The sequence below is a fragment of the Rhopalosiphum maidis genome, chromosome 2, assembly GCF_003676215.2.
Source record: "Rhopalosiphum maidis isolate BTI-1 chromosome 2, ASM367621v3, whole genome shotgun sequence".
NCBI lineage: Eukaryota > Metazoa > Arthropoda > Insecta > Hemiptera > Aphididae > Rhopalosiphum > Rhopalosiphum maidis.
Window position 1 is genome coordinate 68,703,881 of NC_040878.1, and position 22,550 is coordinate 68,726,430.

At 26.5% G+C, this 22,550-nt stretch overlaps 1 protein-coding gene across 1 annotated transcript; it reads right to left on the bottom strand.

Moving 5' to 3' along the window:
* Window positions 1-2,618: 2,618 nt before the first annotated feature.
* On the bottom strand, window positions 2,619-17,580 carry LOC113554570 (fatty acid synthase-like). The gene is made up of 32 exons (XM_026958468.1): window positions 17,468-17,580; window positions 13,187-13,324; window positions 12,899-13,051; window positions 12,649-12,822; window positions 12,380-12,580; window positions 12,076-12,314; window positions 11,789-12,019; window positions 11,525-11,722; window positions 11,339-11,467; window positions 11,036-11,272; window positions 10,553-10,972; window positions 10,150-10,454; window positions 9,933-10,077; window positions 9,700-9,813; window positions 8,407-8,515; window positions 8,100-8,348; window positions 7,867-8,043; window positions 7,656-7,807; window positions 7,437-7,592; window positions 7,062-7,373; window positions 6,796-6,998; window positions 6,503-6,724; window positions 6,356-6,443; window positions 6,106-6,282; window positions 5,861-6,040; window positions 5,601-5,784; window positions 5,196-5,367; window positions 5,008-5,132; window positions 4,701-4,948; window positions 4,274-4,519; window positions 3,922-4,162; window positions 2,619-3,387 (listed from the first exon to the last, which is right to left on the bottom strand). Exons 2-32 carry the CDS (start codon window positions 13,320-13,322, stop codon window positions 3,212-3,214), a joined length of 6,099 nt encoding a protein of 2,032 aa, XP_026814269.1. The 5' UTR covers window positions 13,323-13,324; window positions 17,468-17,580; the 3' UTR covers window positions 2,619-3,211.
* Between the last annotated feature and the right edge of the window lie 4,970 nt (window positions 17,581-22,550).

Genomic DNA, 22,550 nt, shown 5'->3' on the forward strand with positions numbered 1-22,550 from the left:
CAAGTTAAATTAAGATTCTTATAGCCAATAGCCCAGCTACCCGAGCGCCGAGGCCGTTGTTATTGATAAAAAAAATAATTGCTTACAAATTATACACTATTATTATGATATTAATAGCTGTCATTAACAAAATATTGCAGACAATATTGTATTTATAGTTCGTAGAATGGTGTAAATTTATTTGTGGTGAAAATAGATTAAAATTAGTCGAAAATTTTTTAAAGGGTATCGTAGAAAATATAATCTAAATTTTTAGTTTTAACGATTAGTATTTTTTTAATTACAACGAAATAACGAGAATCATCTGGTACGCGGATATACGATCGTAATCTGATGATAACCATATTACCATAATTTATTAATTGAATATATATAATTAAATAAAACAAATATTTCAAATTGAAATAAAATTCATACGAAGGAAGCAAACAATAAAAAAAGAAGTATACTTACATGAATTCTTTACAAAAACAGTAAAGCCAAATAGTTTTGAAAATAGTCAATTAAATGTTGAAAATAGTGTCAAGCAGTGGCGAATTTAGGGCGGAGGGTAGGGATCATTTCACCATCGGTCCGTATTGTACATTTAAACACAATAATATCTATAGGTATACTTGTATTATATTATTTATATTATATAACGTATGATTGTATAATGATTTATTATTGACAAAATAAAATAAAAATAGTAAATACGTTTTTTTTGCGATACCGATAAAACGCATGGTGTGATTCTTGCCTAGTTGTCTATAACGTATTCTTTACTTTTCATATTATTAATTTACAACTTAATTATCTACTTGTGTATTTTAATATTTTTATTAACTGACAATAAGATTTCTAACTTTTTTTTGCCGTTTTTTCTAAAATAAAACAAGTCAAAAATCACTTATATATACTTTTTAATTACTTAAAAAACAACAAAATTCGAAAACAGCTATTTCGTGGAGTTATTTATTTATAATATATAGAAAAACAATTTTAGGATCGGTTGAATTTTGAAAGAAAAATGAAAGAAACTTCTATTTTAAAAGATACAGTATAATATTATAAAATTGTATAGTTTTGGCAACTATAGTCCATAATGATTAATATGGTAGGTATTCCAAACTGTAATAAAGAATAGGTGCACTAGTGCACTACTCATTGAAATCGTATTTTTTGCTTTCATATTATTGTTCAAAATGTTCACTATATTAAAAATAATCATACATTTATAAACTTTTAATAATAGATACATCTAAGTAAAATGGCTTATAGGTTACCCTGTCAAATTATCGCGACAATATTGTTGCGATAATAATATCGCGGAAATAACGTCGCGGTTCATATCATAGCACATCAATAATCTCGCGCATTATTATTATTATCGCAATATTTATTATTTACAAGATAGCAATAATTTTTTTGCTTCATGTACAAATGCCCGTATACGAGTACACGACAGTATTCATTTAGTAATATAACACAGCACACAGCCTGCACTATGGAGTATACTACCAACTTTTGTATAAGGACAGAGGCACAGAGCCTCCGCGTATTATATATTTCCTAATTTATGTGTATACTGTTTACTCAAAAGAATGTTTACGACAACACTAATGGTTATAACAACATTTGAAAAAACCTCGTAAAATTATTAAGCTTTGAATAATAAGTATAGATTCTAAGAAATTCAATTTTCAAGTCTTAAATACTAAAGAAAAAAAAATTAAATTTTTATGATTTGTTTAACATAAAAATAACTTATTAAAAGTATATAGTAAAGTAAAGTAGTAAGTAGGTATTTGAAGAGTGAAGCAGTTGAGCGAATTTAATGTATTACAGGTTTTAAAAAAAATACAGTCGCTATTTTCATCTCGTAAGTTTAAAGTTATGTCTAATTTTGTCGACTATAAAAATATAGTAAAACAGTAGTCTTCAAAAAAAAATGTTTATACAATTTTTATCGATGGCAGATCATTATTCTTGACAGATAAGTAGGTTTTTTATTAGTACTCATTAGAACGGTTTGTTAAACTTGTCTGTTACAAACATCACATAATTTGTATAATAAATTATCAAAATATACTATATTACATTTTTACAGTGTGAGTTTACAAATTTAGTTTCATAGTATAATTAATGTACCAAGATAAAATATTTAGAAATTTTAATTGAATAATTTAAATTCATAACAGGTCTTTTAAGATTCTATATATTATAAATTAGTACTTATTATAGTACATTTGGTACAAAATACAACGAATTGCCATACAATATTTATTAATGTACGTACAAATCTTATATGATTTTTAAAGCCATGTAGGTAAATATTAAATTATGTTTAGGCCAGCTATTTTATTAATCTTATTAAATCAGCCCAAATCAATAGTTAGTTAGATATGGTTTTAAAATGTATGCATGTAAAAAATACATAAAAACATAATAAAATAATAAAACATTTTTAATATTTTTTTTTATTTATATATAAAATAATCAAAATCATAACAATTTTAGTATTTTACACATATACAATTTCGTACAAACCAAAGTATTATAATTGAAATTAATCATTAACACTATAACATAAAATACATATTTTATTATTATAGCTACTACTATAATTCGTATTATAAACATTTCAATAAATAATTTCGACGACATTATAACTACAAAAGAAAAAAAGTTAGATCTAAACGTATTTTCTATTGCAGCAAGAACCACTCACTATGAAAAACATACTGTCATGTACAAAATATAGGCACGTAATAAATATTATAGTACACTTACTAAAAGTATGATGAATGTTAGATAACGTGTATTTAATGAATAGGTACTATAATCTCATTTAACATTTGTAGCATTATAGATAAATATTATGTGTTTAGTCCAGATATTTCATTATTCTTAAATCCACCCATATCGACGTTCAGTTAGATATGTTTTAATATGTAGCCAAGACAGTAAAATACTGACATGGCAATATTATTAAACGTTATTCATTTTTCCTTATTTATATAAACAAAACAAAAACATAGAATTTTTTTTCAAAAAATAAAATTCTTTACAAACCAAATGTTAATTATTTTAAATCTAAAATTATAATTGAAATTAAACTTAAAAACTATACAATTAAATTCATTTTATGTTGTTTTAACTAATACAGATTAAAATAATCCGTATTTACATCAAACTTATCCTAAATTATACAAAAATGTTAGATCAGGTTTCATTTAGTACCCACATTTTCCAATTCACTAAATTTCAACTGTTGTATTTGAGAATTATTCAATGACAGTCCAAACATACGTTCAATAGTTTGTTTGATGTCAACTCCCATTAATGAATCCATTCCTAAATCAGCTAAGGTAGATGTAGGTTTAACTGAAAGTGGATCTTGAATCCCTGAATAATGAAAGAAAACAATTAAATCATATTGTATTAAATCGTAATAAAATTAAACATTAAATTATAATTATTTTGTGATGTATAATATAATAATTATTAAAAAAATGTTAGAATTTAAAAAAAAATAATAAAAACTATTTATGTACAATTCTCAAAATTACACTTGAGTATAAAACTAGACAATTTTTAAAAAGAAAATTACAATTTCAATAACTTGAATTTCAAGAAGAAAAAACTAAATTTGAAAACTAATAGTATATCACGCGGCAAAACAAAAAAAATATTTAATTAAATTAAAGTTATAGTAATTAGTAATTAGTATATATAAATATATAAATATATAAATCAAATGAAAGAATATTATTCAGTAATTTTTATATAATAAATATTATACTATGAAAAAGTACTCGATACAAATAAATGATAGTAATAACTAAATTATAGTTAATTTATTTTCGTTTACTATCATTCATGGTTCTTCAACAATATAATAGTTTTTTATTAAGACGTTAAAAATAGTCAAAAAATTACCCATAACTCCGGAAACGATTTCCATGAGCGATTGTGATTTTGAATTCTCCGTTAATTTTCTTTTGGTTGGTATCACGTGCGAAGCAACGACAGATGAACTTTGTGTTAATAGTGTATCCAACGCCCCTAAGCAAGACGATATTTTTTGGGCCAGTGTACCATTGATTTCCTTTTCTTCATTACCACGAGTTAATAGATATGCCATTCCTACGTCACCTATGCCTCCCCATTGGATAGATTGCTGTGTAATGAAAAAAGGTGAAAACATATAAAAATCTAAAGAGGTACCGACGTATCTAATGTAAAATGTATCATTCTATGATATGTAGTGTAAAAACGATTTATTCCTTACCGCCGGCAGTCCTCGTTTTTGTCTTTGTTCCGAAATCCTTTCCATGATAGAATTTGCATAACCGTAATTGGTCTGGCCCCTGTTGCCACGGCCACAAGAAATAGACGAAAACGTGACAAAATAATCCAAGTCCTTGCTAACAGCTTCCGACGCTTCGTCTAAATATTTAGTAGTTAAGACTTTACTGTTGTACACAGTCTGGAAGTTATCAACTGTTTGATTTTCGAAAATTCCATCTCTCAAAACCTAAATCGTCAAGGAGTATTATATTTAGTGAATATTATTATAATATATGTATTATAATTTATATTAAATTATAAAAAATGTGTATAATATATTATAAGAACATACTAAATGAAATAAAAATTATAGGTATTATGCGAAATACCGTTTAAAAACTCGATATACAATACAATGAAATTCGTACCCCAGCTAAGTTGAAAATTCCACCAAGTGGGCCTAGACTGAGAGCCAATTTGACAGTGTCTTTAGCTCCCGAAGATTTAGTCAGATCAAATGTGCTGATTTCCACTTTGATGTCTTTGCTTTTCCAAACATTTACTCTATATTTTTGGTACCCCGTTTGAATTCCACTTCGAGAACAGAGAATAATATTCTTGGCTCCGCGTTCTATTGCCCACTCGGTAAGTTCCATTCCAAATCCACCGAGGCCACCTAAAATACATTTCAATTATATCGAGAGTCAAAATTTATTAAGATAAAAATTTAGGTACCCGAAAGTATATAACTCTTGCTCGGATCAAAATAAACCCGTCGGTAGGCTGCAAAGTTCAATATTGGTGAATCCCCAGACACTTCAATAATTATTTTGTTTCCAGTCTTGTTAGTAGCGTACGATCTAATGAATACAACGAATTGAATAATATGTTAAATAAAAACATCCAATATGATTTAAATTCACCTGAAAGCCGACTCGATATCAGAATATGGGTAAATAGTTAACGGTAGTGGTTTTAAAACACCCATTTTTATTCTTGAATCGATGAATGAATAAATCAAATCTGCAGATTGATTATTTAAAATAGGAATATCTTCAAACTTTGCTGATATAACTCCAAATCCATTTGGAGAATCTGAACAGAATAAAATAATTAGATTACTATCACACCTGTTATTAAATAAATAATTGGCTATTAGAAAAATAAATATACTGTTAAAAGTACTAACACGCAGTATATTTATTGTTATATTTATATAAATTATATACATTTTATTATTTGTAAAATTCATTCAATTCATATAAAACGATATAGATAGTATAGACGGCGATATCATAAAGGTATTATAAATGTGTTTTAAAATTTACTTGATAACACTGATATGTCTGTATTTTCGGTAATGATAATTTTTGCTTCATCAGCAAGAAGATCTGGCAGGTGTTCAGAACAATACTTAGGCAAAATAACATAATCGACTCCTTGATTTAGAGTCAACGCTGATACCATGTGAATGAATTTTGAATCAAACCTCGTAGTTGAAACCTGACTCACCTTAAATATACAAGATAAACATAGTATTATGTGACCAATTATCGACAATTTTCTAATAAACATTTCAATGACTCACTTCTGGGTAAATGAATTTAATAACATCAAGCTGTTCGTTAGTTTCAGCTACAATAAAGACTTTGCACTTGAGAGATAGTGCAATAGAAATAGCCGCGTAGTTTATACTGTTTTCGCTAGCAAATACCAACACATTTTTTGATTCCGATAAATTTCCTTTGTGTATTAAAGCATAAGTGGCCTAGATATTTGTTAGAAATGTATTTAATTGACTCGACGATTACGATTTTATGATTTACACTTTACCACAAAGTATGAGTACGGAACAGTTGCGGCTTGTCTCAAAGTCCAACTTTCTGGTACATTCCATAAAATTGCATTACTCTCATTGACTGTTGTTGATAGAGCACCGGTTTTAACCAATCCCATTACCTTTTGGCCATTTTTTTTAGTACCAGAAAATTCAACTCCGAATTCGGTTTTCTAAAAAAACAAAGAATACGTGCATTACATAAAAACGTATAATAATATAATCTATTAATTTTGAATCATTAACCATTGAAGAAACTGCAGATAAATCGACATTGTTTACACCAGCATAAGCTATTCTTATGGAACCACTGGTGTCAGTGCTGTTGAAGTATCTGTAAGCAACATAGAAATTTAAAATATACGCAGAACGAAAATAAAATGAAATAGCTACTTTGACGACTGGACCCATTGAAGTGTTGTCAGATCACCTTTGGACTGTACGGTCACTTTGGCTTGGGTTGTTTGAACGGTTGAAGCAATTTTCACATCAATTGGTAAATGTCTGTAGGATCCCCAAACACCGTTTCTTTCCACGTTAAAGAACAGATCGTTTTCAAGTAATGAAGCAAAATCTTTCAAAGTATATTGTTTACCAGGTTCAGTTAGTATACACCTAACACAAAATATATTTTATCATATATTACGGTTTAAATATCAACTTGAGCAAATTAAATTATCAAATACCTAATAGGATTTTCTTCACCATTATATTCTTCTACTAAACATTTAGACAGACCGAGTACACCGTTGATATGTTTATCGCTATACAGTATCACTTTTTTGTTTGTACATCCATTAATGTCAGCTAACTCTTTTTGCAATGACTCCACCCATGAAAACTGTTCATCCTCGATTTTTAAAGCCGTGTACTGGTATTTTGGAGATAGCTAAAACAAGTATTTGATACTCTAAAACCTATTTCAATGGTGTCTAACAGTTATTTGTCATACTTTTTTCAAAAGAAAGTATTTCTTATCATTGTTTTCAATAACTGTCACTATTTGGAGGTTCAATGATTTTAATGTAGTCGAGGCAAGTGCGGAAATATTTTCAACCAAAAGAATAAATCCTCTTGGAGATAATGCTGCAGAAATTTTACCCAATAAAGTACCGTCAAAATGAATATCATCAGCAACTATCAAATGGTATTCATCAGATAATGATGCATTTTCAATATTGAACTCAACAACGTCAATATCTAATGATGATAATTTGCTTTGTTCGACATTAACTGGGTTGTTTGATAGAACTGTATAGTCCACCTAAATCAACATTAATGTCAATGTGTATCGTTTAAAAAGAATTATATCATTATATTTCCTCACATAAAAATTAGCTTCTGCTTCGATTATTTGGACGATTTGAGTAGCCAATAAGTTGTTGTTATGGATTTCCGCTGCTTTCACAAGGTGTACGCCTATGTTTTCCATGAATAATCCAATCAAAGAATAAAGCACCTCATACGTAGATAATTCTTTTGACTATTATGCAAAAGATAATTTTATTTTTTTTAATTTTTAGTTTTAAATTGCGTATGTACTTACTTTATATATAAACGGAACAAATGAGTGACGTTCCAGAGTTGCTGGTAGTTGGGCGTTTTTTTTCAATGGTGCAGGCGTCACTTTCAATTTAGAAATAGTGACTCCTCCCGACTTTGTTGTCTTAGCATAAACAAAATGATTTACTTCGATTTCTAAACATAATTCATTAGAGATAAAATTTAAATTACCAATATTTATAATTGTTTATTACCTGTAGGATTTGATGATCTCTCTGTAATTTGCTTATGATACACTGGGTCAATAACAATTTCTTTAATATGTGTTGGTAAACGAAGTTCTCTAGTCGTTATAGATATAAGTTCAAATTGTAAAAGAGTATCAATAAATGATACCCAATTTCCGGTCCACTTAACTTTACCTCTAGAACCTGATTAACAGATTTCATTTTATGGGTTGTTTAAATAAGTCATTTTATAATCTCACCTTCACTGTTTGCTTCTACAAAACCTAAAAATGCATCTTTATATTGATATCCACGAAGTCTCAACTCTTTATAAAAATCATCAGAATTTATTTCCATTTGTTCTGAAATTGTTGCAAGGTGTTCTATTTGTTTTTTTTCATAACTTTGGTTTAATAATTTTACACGTCCTGAAACTGTCAATGATCCTCCTTCTTTTAACTCAAATTCGCCGGAATCATCGAGTATATTAATGTTGAACTGAACACTGCCTTAATATAAAAAATATTTTTAATTGATAATTAATTAGTTTATTATGATGTCATGTACCCTCGGTATTAAGGACAGTTGGTCTTAAGAATCTTATATTCTGAAAAATGACTGGAACATCCTCAAACCATTTTGCTTGTAGTTTTGCAAACGCTTTCCATACTAATGTCTAAAATAAAAAAAATACAATATAATCATAATAAATAATCGAGCTTGTCAATTTGTTGTACATAAATTTTTCTGTCTATTGTGATAGACAGATCACAATTTTTTACACAAAATTGTGTATCATACTAAAAATTCAGATCTTACTGTAGAAATATATTTAAACAGAATTTGGATTTAAAACTCAAAAATGTTACTTTCTTAATGATCATAAAAGCCAGAAAATTAAATGTTAATTTGATGTATTTTAAAGTTATAATAAATTTGTACAATTGAATATTTAAGGTCACCGGTATTTTTCCCGAATCTAAATTACCGAATGAACTTTTTCTCGAATAGCATTTTTTCTTCCAACACGTTTTTCCCAAATCGATATTAACAAAGATAAATTTTAATGCATATAAAACTAAAAATTAATTAATAAAATTAATAATTATTAGTAACATAATAAATGCTGTAGTGTTATTATTAAATATTTTAAAATCGATAAATTATAAACCATACATAGTCACTATAGCTCCAAGTTATAAAAAAATTTTTAAATTTTTAAAAAATTTTATTTCGGAACAATAACCGTCGGGGAAAGATCGTTAGGAAAAAACATTTCGGGTTTTAGGGTTTTCCGAAAATATCCCAATAAGGAAAAGGTTCTTTCGGAAATTTTGATTCGGTAAAAACGGAGGGTACCAATATTTATTGACTTTTTTAAGCTATTTATAGACATTCGAAATTCTCCATCAATTTGTTTTTTTTTTAAATCTTAATAGTATTAATATTAATTAAAAAGTCTTAAAAATTAAATTCATTAAATTTTAAAATAATCCAGATAAAAACTCCACCCACATTAATATAAATGATTGATTGAAGATGAAATAAAATTAAACTGTTGAAAATATGGTCGAAATAATTAGTTTATAATTTATGTCATTTAATGGCATAAGTTATAAGTAAAACTGAGAAATAAAAATTACATTAATTAATATAGAATTAAATTCATATTTAACACAAAATAGACTACTATGTATTTTTCTTTATATATTTCGTTAAACTGTCATAATGAATACTTAAAATTAAAAATAAACTTTTTTAACATAAAATACGAATTCCATTAATGCCATTTACTGTAAGTACCATAATGCATTTTATGTATTGTTAAAACAGCACGTATCAAAAAATATGGATCCTTACTATATATCCTGCAGCTGGGTACAGAATACGTCCGTCAATGGTATGACCGATTAAATATTTATCTTGATCTGTTTTTATATCGACTTCAACTTGATTATCATTCGATCCGGTATTCTATATTAAAATTATTTTTTAATGAATTAATAAAATATATTTTAATGTAAATTACATACGATTAATCAACTATATAAATAGAATTATGTATTGTATAAATATTAACTGGTTTAACATACTTTTTCCACAAAATTGGGAACTACATAGTCGTTCGTGTGATCCCACTTTAACATTGGAGATATCATTGGCGTACCTCTAACTACAGGATACTCAACTTTACCATACAAATTATGTAATTGCGGCTCTGCACCGGCAATATATAACCTTTAATAAATATTATCATATTATCAGAAATATAAACATCATATTCGAGAATACGGATAGAAAAATATTTACTTTCCAATTGCTTCTAACAAGAAATTCATATGATTCGAAACAGTTTTCTTAGTCAGACCGACATTTGTGACGGTAGGGGGTAGCGATCTCTTCAAAATCGCTTGTAATAAACAATGAGGAGCAATTTCAATTGCTATAGCATTTTCGGGTACATGTTTCATTGCACCGTGAAAGTAAACTGGCGAACTTATATTATTTAAATGATACGCTACTGACGAATATTGGGCTTCAGACGTATTCCATTGGTGTTCAGGTATCGATGTACTCTTCCACCGATTGGATCGTGGTTTGGGATTTGCCATTATCTAATCAAAAAATTAATAATTTATCATTTAAATACATGTGCTTGTTCAATGTATCAATAAACCTATTATAAAAGCGTAAATATTAATAATATAAATACCTTTTCATAATAAGGTTTCAGCGCCGGTATAAGTTCATCTAGATATGGCGAATGAAAAGCATATTCCATCGAGTCAACGGGCTTCGCAAATATTCCTTCTTGTCTTAAAGTTTCAGCGAATTTCAAAGTTATATCTTTAGGTCCCGAAATCGTAACACTATCTGCACTGTTATGACAAGCAGCTAATATACCTTCAGGAAGTCTCTTTTGCGTCTCTTCCCACGATAGTCCTACTGCAACCATAGCACCAGCGGGAACGTCAATTTGTGTCAAGATTTTAGACCTCCAATACATTGTCAATAACGCTTCTTTCAATGTGAAGCAACCGTCAGCATACGCACAAGCGAGTTCACCGACTGAATGGCCGATAATACCATCCGGATTGATACCAAGTGAGTGTAAAATATCAACGAGACCGATCTAAAATTCATTACAGTACAAATGATATATAATTGTGCGAAGTTAATAATAAGTTGCATTTACTTGGACAATAATAATCGTGATGGTAACATTGATAATACTCTTGAACGTACTTTCGTCAGATTTATAAAATAAATCATAAACACTATAGTTGTATGGAATTAATATTGAATGTGCATTGTCTACAGTTTGTTTGAAAACTTTAAACTTCACTAAATCGGCGACTAATTCTAACGATTGACTTCCCATGCCTGGAAAAATGAAGTAGATTGGCCTTTTATCACCGGAACCATTACCTTGCTAGAATCATCATATTAATATTGATTATGTTCAATTAAGTAATTTGTTTATAAATATAAAACTTACAGCTATTTCAACGTTCTTAGGGGTTTGTCCCAGAATTGAATAACCAGAAAACTTATAACCAGGAATTGTTGATTTATATATATCGTTAATTAAAGTTAACAAATCATTATTATCTGCATAGTTTTCAACCTAAAAAGGGACATTTTTGTACATAAAATATTGTTTTAATTTATGTAAATAACTAACTGTATCAAATTGTTCAATTAACGCTTCTCTAGTTCGTCCTGATAGAAATACTAGTCTAGGAATTTCGAGTGTTGGTAATGATATAGCCTGTGCATTTTTTTCGTGAGCTCTTAGAATTACGTGGACATTTGATCCTCCAACGCCGAATGAATTAATGGAAACCATATTTCCAGGTAATGGTGTTTGCTTATCAACAACCTAATAGATTTACACCAATTAATACAAAAGTATAACTTTTATCATACAAACTGTACATTCAATTACCTTCAATTCTCCACTAACAAGTTTTGGAATGTTGTGGTTTAATGTTTCAAAATTAATATTAGCTGGAATAATTCCTGTTTCCAACGCATAAAGCACCTTTGCTATCGACACTAAACCTGATACTGGTTCTGCGTGACCCACATTTGATTTGACCGATCCAACAAGCAAAGGACTTTTACGGTCAATACAAAACACATCCGAAATGGCATTCAACTCTTGTTTGTCTCCAACCTATATAAATACGATTGTTTCAAAAATATTCATAGTTATTAATTTAATTGACCTACACCCGTCCCTGTTCCGTGAGCTTCGACATAATGGACATCTCTGGGATTTAAATTTGCACGTGTATAAGTATCTCTAATGAGTTGACTTTGCACTGACTGCGATGGATATGTGGCGCCTTCGATTTTGAACCCATCGGTATTTGTGGACGTTCCTACTACAGTTGCATATATTCGTTTTGCATCTGTTGATTTTCTTATGTATAGAGCAACAACAGCTTCACTTCTTACGTATCCGTTAGCTATATTTAATATATATGTTATTCTGGCTGACGATAATTATAAAAGTTTATTAGGTGGTACTAACCACCAATGTCAAAAGGTCTACTTGTTCCTGTAGGACTAAGCATATTATAACGATGGTACATGACTGAAATAGCTGGTTTTAAAAGTAAATTAGTTCCTGCAACAATAGCTGCATCGCATTGGCCGGTCTTTATTGCGGTGATCGCTTCGTGCAAACAAAACAGTGCGCTCGAACATGCAGTATCAATGGCGACACTCGGACCTGTTTAAAATTATTTAATGTTCGTAACCAATAAACTGTAATAAATTGGAAATTTTAAATGTAAATACCATTAAAATTGTACTGGAAAGATAGCCTGTTTGCTAGCATTGATCTAATTGCACCGATTGTTTCATATCCTGACATTTTTTCTGGCGTACGTTCAAAATAATCTGATGACTCTGTAGTCATCATACCAACGTATACTCCCGTTTTCGTTCCACGTATATCTTGTGGGTTAACGCCTATAATTTTTATCTATTATATGAATGCAGGAAAAATATATTTATCTATGTAAAATATCTTTGTTATAAAAAATACCAGCATCGAGTATGGCTTCGTGAGTAACCTCAAGTAAAATCCTAAGTTGTACGTCCATAGCATTTGCCAATTTAGAGTGAATTCCAAAAAACTCAGCGTCGAATTTACTTATTTCCTTTAATTTTCCTGTCCTTGATGGAACTCCATACATACCTATGTAATATAGTATAATATTAGTTGGTATTTTAGAAACATTTTAAACTTAAACTTGATAATTAGTATATAATCGTATGTACACAAAAGTATTTAATATATTTACTGAACATTTTTTTTTTAAATTAAATTTACCTGGAGACCATCTTCTGTTATCGACAGTCAATAAATCCGCATTATTGTATAATTTTTGCTTAAATTCTTCAGTAGAGTTACATTCTGGGAATCTACCAGCAATACCTGTTATGACTACTTCTTTTTTTTCCGACATGTCTGAAATTAAATAATTTGTTAAAATAATGATATCAATAATAATAATATTCATTAAATTAGTTACAACAATGATAATTTATATCCGATAAATTCAAATAAGGATAATTACCTAATCTTATTATTTTTCACATTATTAATTTAAATATAATAATCATAATAATATTAAATATTGAAAGTTCAAATGTTCAAAACTATTGAGCAATTACTAATGTATTTCAATTAAGTTTTTAATGATAATAGTTTAAAATAAATCCAATTATTTTAATTTAATTATTTTCATTGATTAATTCATTGTCGATATCTGTTACGAATAATTAAAACAATTAACAGACAATTTGTTTGTAATTTTCAAGAGATAAAAAAATTTTTATTTTTGTTTATGTTATACATTTATACAAGGGGGGGCTCTGAACACTGAGCGTGCCTCTGGACGCCAAGAAGGTTAATCAACAACTGTACGTAAGTGTAGTTAAAACATTACTAATTTGTAATATAATCTACAACCCTATTCATACAAAACATAATATAGGTGTAGTTTCTTATAATTTTGACATTTTAAACAGGTAAACAGTTATCAAAAAGTGGTTATTTTATGTTAACAATGTAGCATCTTTATGAAGGTTAAAATTTAATTTAAATTTCAGTAGTTAGTAATACCTACATAAAATAATATTAAATATGAGTAAAGTAAACTGTCTACCAATCTTGTAGAATATACAATTATAAGTATTTGAATGCTTGTACTTACATAATTTTTTAAGTACTTTTATGATATTCTAAATTTAATTTTTTTTTGTGTATTAGTTATTTTTCACAAAAATGTTTAAAGTTTATAAAATGCCACATCTTATTTTATAAGGGTTCTGTATTGGTTTTTATTTTAGAAAAATTAAAATCTACAATTTTATCAATACTAGTTGAAATATATTTGAATGAAATATATGTGTGAACATGTATTTACCCTTAAATAGTGAGACATGTTATAGTATTTGTGAAATTGTTAAAATCTAAGATAAGTAGTAACATAATAGGTACCTATACTAATAATTTATTAGTAATAAACAATATTAATAAACATTAGACACTATAATATTTAAAAAAATACTTGTACTTGTATTCAAATATTTTGTAAGTATTCGTAATATATATTTTTATAATAATATTTTAAAAGTATTTTTAATAATTTTTTATTCGAATACATACTAGTGTTAGTGTTTTAATGATAAAAAGTATTTTTTACAAGACAGTTACTACTGCATGCTTAACATTTTTGACTGTTCTTTTCTCTGTTATAATTTATAACTATTCATACAATTCCAGTATTTTATCGTACCGAGTCAAAATGTGAAATTAGTTTTTATACGTGTTCTTCATCACCGGGATGTTAAAACATTTTAATCTTTAAATAAAACATCAGCAAAACAATATTGATAATGGATTTTGCTTAATTCGCACTCTGGATTTTATAAAATAATAATTTAAACATTCAATAAATGAATGATTTATTAAAGGTCAATTTATATTAAAATAGAAATTTATATTTACTATTTAAAGGTCGTCTTTCCAATGTCATTTACTGTACTGGTTTTATAACAATCCATTTATAGTATTGTAAAATATACAAATATACTTACCTATGTATGATACACATGATTAAACCCTTATAAACATTACATTGAAAGTATAAATTAACAAAAAAAAAAAAAAAAATAAAGAATTACAATTTTAAATTTTATGAAATTTTAAGATGAAACAAGATTTCTCAAATCATCCCTTAAGGCTCGAAGATATAATAAAAATAATTAATAATTATAAATAGGTACGTATTTAAATGATACGTTTTAGAATATTTTGTGTATTATATATTCATTCATTTTTGAAATTTATAATAACTTTTTATAATGCACACTCATACAAAATTATTCTCAATCAAACAAATCTTACTATAACCTATAAAAGAGGCGTTTAAATACTATTAAGTTAATACGGTATTAACCGTAAATAAACAGCTACGTGCCAGCGAAAAAAATTGATATGCGCCCACATTTAAGGAACTATAATTTATATAATTATTTGTATAATTTATAAATTATTATATAATATTCCCAAATCACGAGATCTTTAATTAGTTACTTATTAAATATCAATATCATTTTGGATGTATATTGTAAGTGATTTTAAATCATTAATTATGAGGGATAAACAAAGTGTTACAATAAAATAACATGGTTAAATTAATCTTCATTTTCTCTAATTAAATCTAAAGGGTGTTTTATGTAATTTTTAAACTTAAAATATGAAAATTTAAAAGGTCAAGTGTTTTTTACAATAAAATAATTTGTAAATGTGTGTGATTTTGGCGAATTTTGCCAAAAATTAAACTTAAAATAAAAAAAAATTGTTGTAAGTATAATCATTACTATTAAATAAAAATTGATGTAACTTACAAGAAACTTTGCATTGCATTTTCAGTTTTATCGACATGACATATTCATTTTTATTATTATATTATTATATAGAAAACAATTCTAAAATTTCAAACGTCTTTAAATAGCTTAAAATTAATAAAAATATTTTCAAAATATCATTACGTATGGATAGTTATAGAAAAAACAATGTAATATTAATGTATCAAATTTCTACAGTTAATATATTATGATTAATACAACTATATTAATAACAAAAATAATTTGCGGAAAAATGCGTTTATCCAATTTCGTTAAAATTTGAACTACTGTATATAGCTTTACGTTTAACTTTTAGATTTCTAAATTAAATTGAGTATTGATTTTAAATTAAAGAGTATTTTTTATTCTTTCATTGTTGCGTCTGAAGACATATTTTATAGATTTTAATATAAAAAAATATTTCGATTTTCTACTTTGAATCTTGCGGGTGATTTCTGCTGCAAATTAGATCCAGTTTGTACTTTGTTTAAAAGCAAAAAGGGCTTTTAAAAATAATCAGAAATCATATATAAAAAAAAAAAAAACATTACAGAAATTTGTTAAATTGTAATAGCATCGTTAAAATAATTTTTTAGCTATCAAAAAGTTAGACCATCATTGATTACAATTTTATTTTATCGTATGAAATGATTTATTGTTGAATTCAAATTTAAGACATATGTAATAGTCACTGTAATAGTAAACTACTCAATGATGAGGTACTCTCGACATCTAAAGTATAACAAGGACTATCTACTTCATGATTTTTTATTCAATACAAAAAACGTTAAATAATAGATTAAGTTAAATTTTAAGCCTTAACTTTACACTTAATAAATTTAATATAGATTGCAATAAATTTTAACTAAAGTTTACGATAAACGATAAACGAGATATAAAATATAATTTTTATTTGTCATGATATGATTTTCTCACTTCAGTTATTTTTTAAATCAATAACTTCGAAAAATAACAGGGAACACATTGTGCTCTATAGTGTAGGTTTAAAATGTACTTAATGTCATTAAGAATTTCACTATTATGTATATAAATTAAATTAATCAATGTATACGCGACACAATCAAAAGCATCCCATTTTTTATATTATGCTGGTTATCATAGTGGGTGATTCAGCATCAATTACAATTTTCTAAGGATGGCTTATATTATATTTAATATTTATATTAATAAACGTTTATGTAACCTATAATAGGCTCATCTAATTTTTGAAAAATTAAACATTGCATATAATTATGGCATGCAAATCTAAACCTACCAACGTACAGTAGAATCGTATAATTATATTCGTTCTGTCATATATTTACTTAAAACTGTTCTAAATATTTGATAGTGTATCATGTATTATATCTTTACTTAACGTTTAAATATCAAATTTAGTCAATATTTTAATTTCAAATTCTGACTACGTATTTTGAATATTTTTAAATTATTTTAAAAATAAATTATGAAAAACATTGTTCTACATTTTTAACAAAAAATAAACATGTTATTAACATAAATCATAACAAAACTAAATTTAAAATACTTATAGTTATAGCTCAAAAAAAGACTAAATATCTTAAAATATACTACAATATTATTGAGTTATGTCTTGTAAGTGTTAATAATAATATTCGATGTAAATTGCAATTTCCTACAGTAATTACCTCTATTCTAAATTTAAAACTTTACGAACCTTTATTTATTGCCACAAAATGTATAATGAAGCAAATTGACGCGGAAAATGAAAATCCACTTGAAATGAAGTTACTAGTGAAATGAAATCTTACTTGATATTTAGATGATGATTGAACACTAAAATGAGAATAAGCATAAAAATGAAAAATATAAAATAATAAATCTATAAATCTATTCCCGTTACCTACGCCTGTATTATGATTGGATCTTATAAAAAACTTTATGGTTTTATTTTATTCGATAACAGAGGTCGCACTTTTGACTATTAATTAGGGTCGGCATAATGCAAAAAGTGTATAATAATATCATCTTAATTATTACATATTTATCGGAAAAATAATTGTATGATTTTTATTGTTTATAGAAATTAGGTTTTTATTGATAATACATTTACTCGTCATAATGTATTGAAATTTAATGAAGTATCAGCAAATTTTATTTTAGTTTATTTACAATTATTGTACATAGTAGGAAGGTTTAAATAAGAGTATATATAATAACATGTGCGTGTATTTAATATTTACTGATAGGGAAGCAGTCTCTAAAAAAATTAAATTAAAATAGCTTAAAACATATTTAATAATTAAGTATTTTATTTGCATTAGTATAAGCAACATTGTATTTCTTTTATTATTATATTTTTTGTTAACACTTTTTATTAGAAAAATGAATCTAGAGTTTGCCCAAATCTATTTAATAGACAATTATACAGGGCCGTCCCTAGGGCAAGGGCAGCTGGACCCTTGTCACAGTTGAACAGGCCCCACTTTCATATATACAATACAAAAAGTCAAGTTGATGAGCAAAAAAATTTACTTATCATTTTTTTTTCATGTAAAATTGTAAAAGAAAATGTCACCAACTTAGCTGTAATCTCTATAGAAAAATAAATTACTGACCTATTAAAATATGATGATATTATTGATCAATTCGCGGATATAAAAAGGAGAAAAGTTAGTTTTTAATACATTTTTATATTGTACCTATTACTATATTTTATATTTATTGTCCTATTTTGTCAATATTATTATTTATTAAATGAAGTTTGATTATTACATGTTACGTTATTAATTATTCATATTGTTGTAGGTGCAAGGCACTATATTTGTTAAGACCACTTGCGCACATTTGTGTATCAAATTTAAAGAGCTATACAGAGTAATTCTTTTATCATTAAACACTCATTATTTTGTCAAGTATTGAGTTTTTCATTTTTTTTCAAAATATCTTGTTTCGTGCTTTTCTTAAACTGTATACAATTTTTGTTTTTTTCACCTTTTTATTTAATAGGTAAACCACTATATATTTTTATTTTCAAATGGCAACTTATATTTAAAATGTACTAAATTAATAGGGCTATTTTTTTTATGAATTTTAACTTTCAAATTATTATTTTTGTTAATTTTTAGCGGGATATAGCTTTTCCAAGTTGGGTGGTTTTCGGTTTTTATAATACTTCTTGTTTCATATCTCATATGTAATAAACTCATTATTTACGCTATGATGAACTTTGTAACTGTAGTTACCAATACCTCACAAACGTAATAATCTGTAGGACAAACACCTGAAAACTCAATTTTTAAATGAATAAAAAAATGTTTTTCATAAAATGATGTTTTACCCGTTATTATAATGTGGATATTAAAAAAATTGCAAATACGTATTAATTATTATAATATTATGAAAAAAGTAAACAAAGTATATAAATTCGATAGTTACTAGAGTCAAAATAATTAATGTAGCTTATTGCATTCATACAATTACACTTATCTGAGTTATCCATTAATCTTACAAACTTGGAAGAATCGAAAAGTGAGCTACTTAAAGTATGAATACTATTCATTGAATAGGTTTAGAAAAACTGAAGATATTTTAACAAATATTCCTAGTCCAAATGGAAAAAAAAACTAAAGATAAATTTATGTATAAATAATTGAAAAAAAAATAAAGGATATAAAACTATTAAATCTTACTATGAAGTCATGTCGGGTAAAGCAGATGTTTATTTATATATAACGCCCAAATTATTGAGTTTTTTAATATGCACTAATAACTACTAGTTACTAGTTAATAGAACGTATTTTTTCTTTATACAAATAGATTTTAAGTAATAAAAGATTTAATTTTAATGAACATAATTTGCAAATATATTTAATTATTAATTTTAATTCAAAAAAATAATACATTCATCAATTTTTTTTTTTTAAAGAATTTAATTATATTTAAGAATTATGTATTTTTTGGTATAATTATACAGTTTTTGTGTGTTTTAATGGAATTAAATCAGGTCTTTTCTTTTAACATATATCTCCCCCATCGAACATTTCTAGGCACGCCACTGATGAATATTCACTGGAATGGTTTTAAGGAGTTTAAGTGACAATGTAAATATTTTGTGAAATTTTATTATTTTAAGTTTGTTGGGCACATTTATATTTGTATATATACATTATAACATAATAAGTAACACGGTCACATAGGTAAACTCCTGTGTACGGAATATTCAATTAGATTCTTCATTAACTAATCGTTCATTAATTAATAATGCATTTTATTGCAAGGTTTTGAGTTTTCTCTTCACCCTAACTCGGTAAATCACACTGTTTATTATAATACGTCATGACTGATATGCATAATAATTTTTATTCATAAAATTAGTATACATTATATAGTTATGCTGAATATTGAAATAGACATTGACTTACCCATTATTTCAGTGTAGAGGCGTTGTTCTATGTGGGCCTCACATTAATCGTTTGTCTAAATTTATTCTCAGATATATTCCTTTAATATTAGTAATATTATCATATTATTCTGCTATATAATTTATATAACATTAATTAAAATATATTATACACTTACATCACACTTACACTTACGTATATACTGTCTTTGACTTAAAAGTTATTTCTTTTTGTATATTTTAACAAACATACGTCTAATAAATTCTAATTTGCGGAAGTCCAATTATTATTGTCACAAAAAAGTTTTAAAATAAAATAATATGATCACAGTTCTGATCACATTATACAGTTATTGCAGGCAACGAAAGTTTACAGTGGGGTTTTAAAATTAAATTAAATTAAATTTTATGCAGATTTGATTTTAATAATATATAACTATAGAAGTTATATAGTTTACAAGCACAAAAATAAAGAAGAAATACCCGTATTATAATTAGAATAAGTATATGTACCTATCCGATTTTTTTCATTTAAAACTACTTATTTCGGTAAAAATTTTCAAACATAATAAAATATTTCTCTAAACTGTAAACGAATATATTTCTATATTGTCATACCTACTAGTTTGACCAAACTAGATCTAACCGAAAATAGCGTTCCGTTGTCCAAACAAAGTTTTCACCTTACGGAGCGACCAATTGTCCTGGAATCTAACTTCAATCAATTTGTTTTATATTTTATTTTTTACTAAACATTCCAATAGTATAAAAACAATATTGCTCTGATGAATGAAATATTATCAATTTAGTTATTTTTCGTTTAAAAATTATATTCCTAGCTTGGTGATGACGATTAAATATTGATAAATAAGTCATTGTTTTCCTGTTCTCCCGCAGCTATTTTGCTATAACTAATCGGTATATTTTCTAATAATCGATAATTTTGTCGATTAGTCATTATTCCGATTTGTAATATTAAGTAAGTTTTTGCCTTACAAACATATGTCATAGAGTGTTGGTCTCTGAAGGTATGAATGGTATTCAGTTACAATAAAATATCATGTTAGAAATTAATAATTGACTGTGGAGTAATGCCAGTAGTGGTAAACAGTTTTTCCCATAAAATTTATACAAAATATATTTTTCCTGACTTAAGTAAAATGAAATATGGCAAACCAAACCTAGCCTAACCTAAATATTCTGCATGAATAGATTACATAATAGACCATAGTTTGCAGTAGAATACTATAATGATTAAAATTATTAAGATTAGTATTACTATATGCAAATATTTTTTTAGATATGAGTGTAAAGAGAGAGCTTGACATTTTTATGCATTATCAAAATCAAGCAGATTTCAACTTTACATTATGTGAAACATGATTATTTAAGATTTATTTGTAATTATTACAAAATAAAAATATGATAAAATGTGAATAAAAAAATATTTTTAAAAACCGGTATCACTAGACTAAAAAATCCAATGAATATCTAATACAGGAATATGTTATCGTAGTATATATTTTAAATATTTTTATTCAACAGGAGTACAAAACGTGTATCTACAAGTACTTAATATTTAATTATTATATGTATCTTAAACACTAATTCTAATAAGTAATAGATAATAGTATTTATTTGATAAATAATATTATATCCTGATAATTAAGTATAAATATACCTATAAGTACAACAGCGCGGTAATTATTTAGTACAACATTTAAAGCAGATTAAAAAAGCATAAGAAAAATCAAAACACACTGCAGGAATATGTCAATGAATTATTTTACCGAAGTCATAACAATATGATATCGTTATACTTGTATTATAATAACTTGAAATTTGTATTATAAATAAATCGTATATTATATTCGTTACTGCATGGACAATTTTAATCACAATATTTTTTACAAAAATATTATTATACATTTATGTGTATTTACTATAATGCAAAGTATATACAAGGTAGTTTTGACCACTAAATCGTAATTTTCTTGGTAAATGTAAGTTGTGCTTTTGATAATATTGTTTTCACATGGTTTAAAAACATTAAATGTTGAAAAAAATGTTGAAATAATACATATAGTTGTGTACAGTGTCTTACAGGAGAGTAATTATAGGGGCCCCATTGGGGGGGGGGGCTGAGAGGGATAGATCCCCAATGCAAAAGTACTAACGCCCACTAATATTTTTCAATATTTATAATTTAATATTAATCAAATAAGGATATTACAAATAATTATTATGTTTTTTAATTGAATTTAAGGTTTTTTTTTATGTACATCTAAAGTTAACAGTTTTCTACTAAACAAAAGTAATCCCTCTCCCCCCAAGACAAATTCCTAATTACGCCACTGATGTCTTATCACAGTTATAGCCACAACAACTATAATTTATA

Bases quoted from the DNA above. Each gene is read 5' to 3' on its own strand.
- LOC113554570 (XM_026958468.1), bottom strand. From the start codon at position 13,322: ATGTCGGAAAAAAAAGAAGTAGTCATAACAGGTATTGCTGGTAGATTC. The intron at 6,283-6,355 runs GTTAATGATTCA...TTGTTTTTTTAG, and splicing joins TATCTGCAGTTTCTTCAATG to AAAACCGAATTCGGAGTTGA. The intron at 5,785-5,860 runs GTGAGTCATTGA...TGTATATTTAAG, and splicing joins TTAAATTCATTTACCCAGAA to GTGAGTCAGGTTTCAACTAC.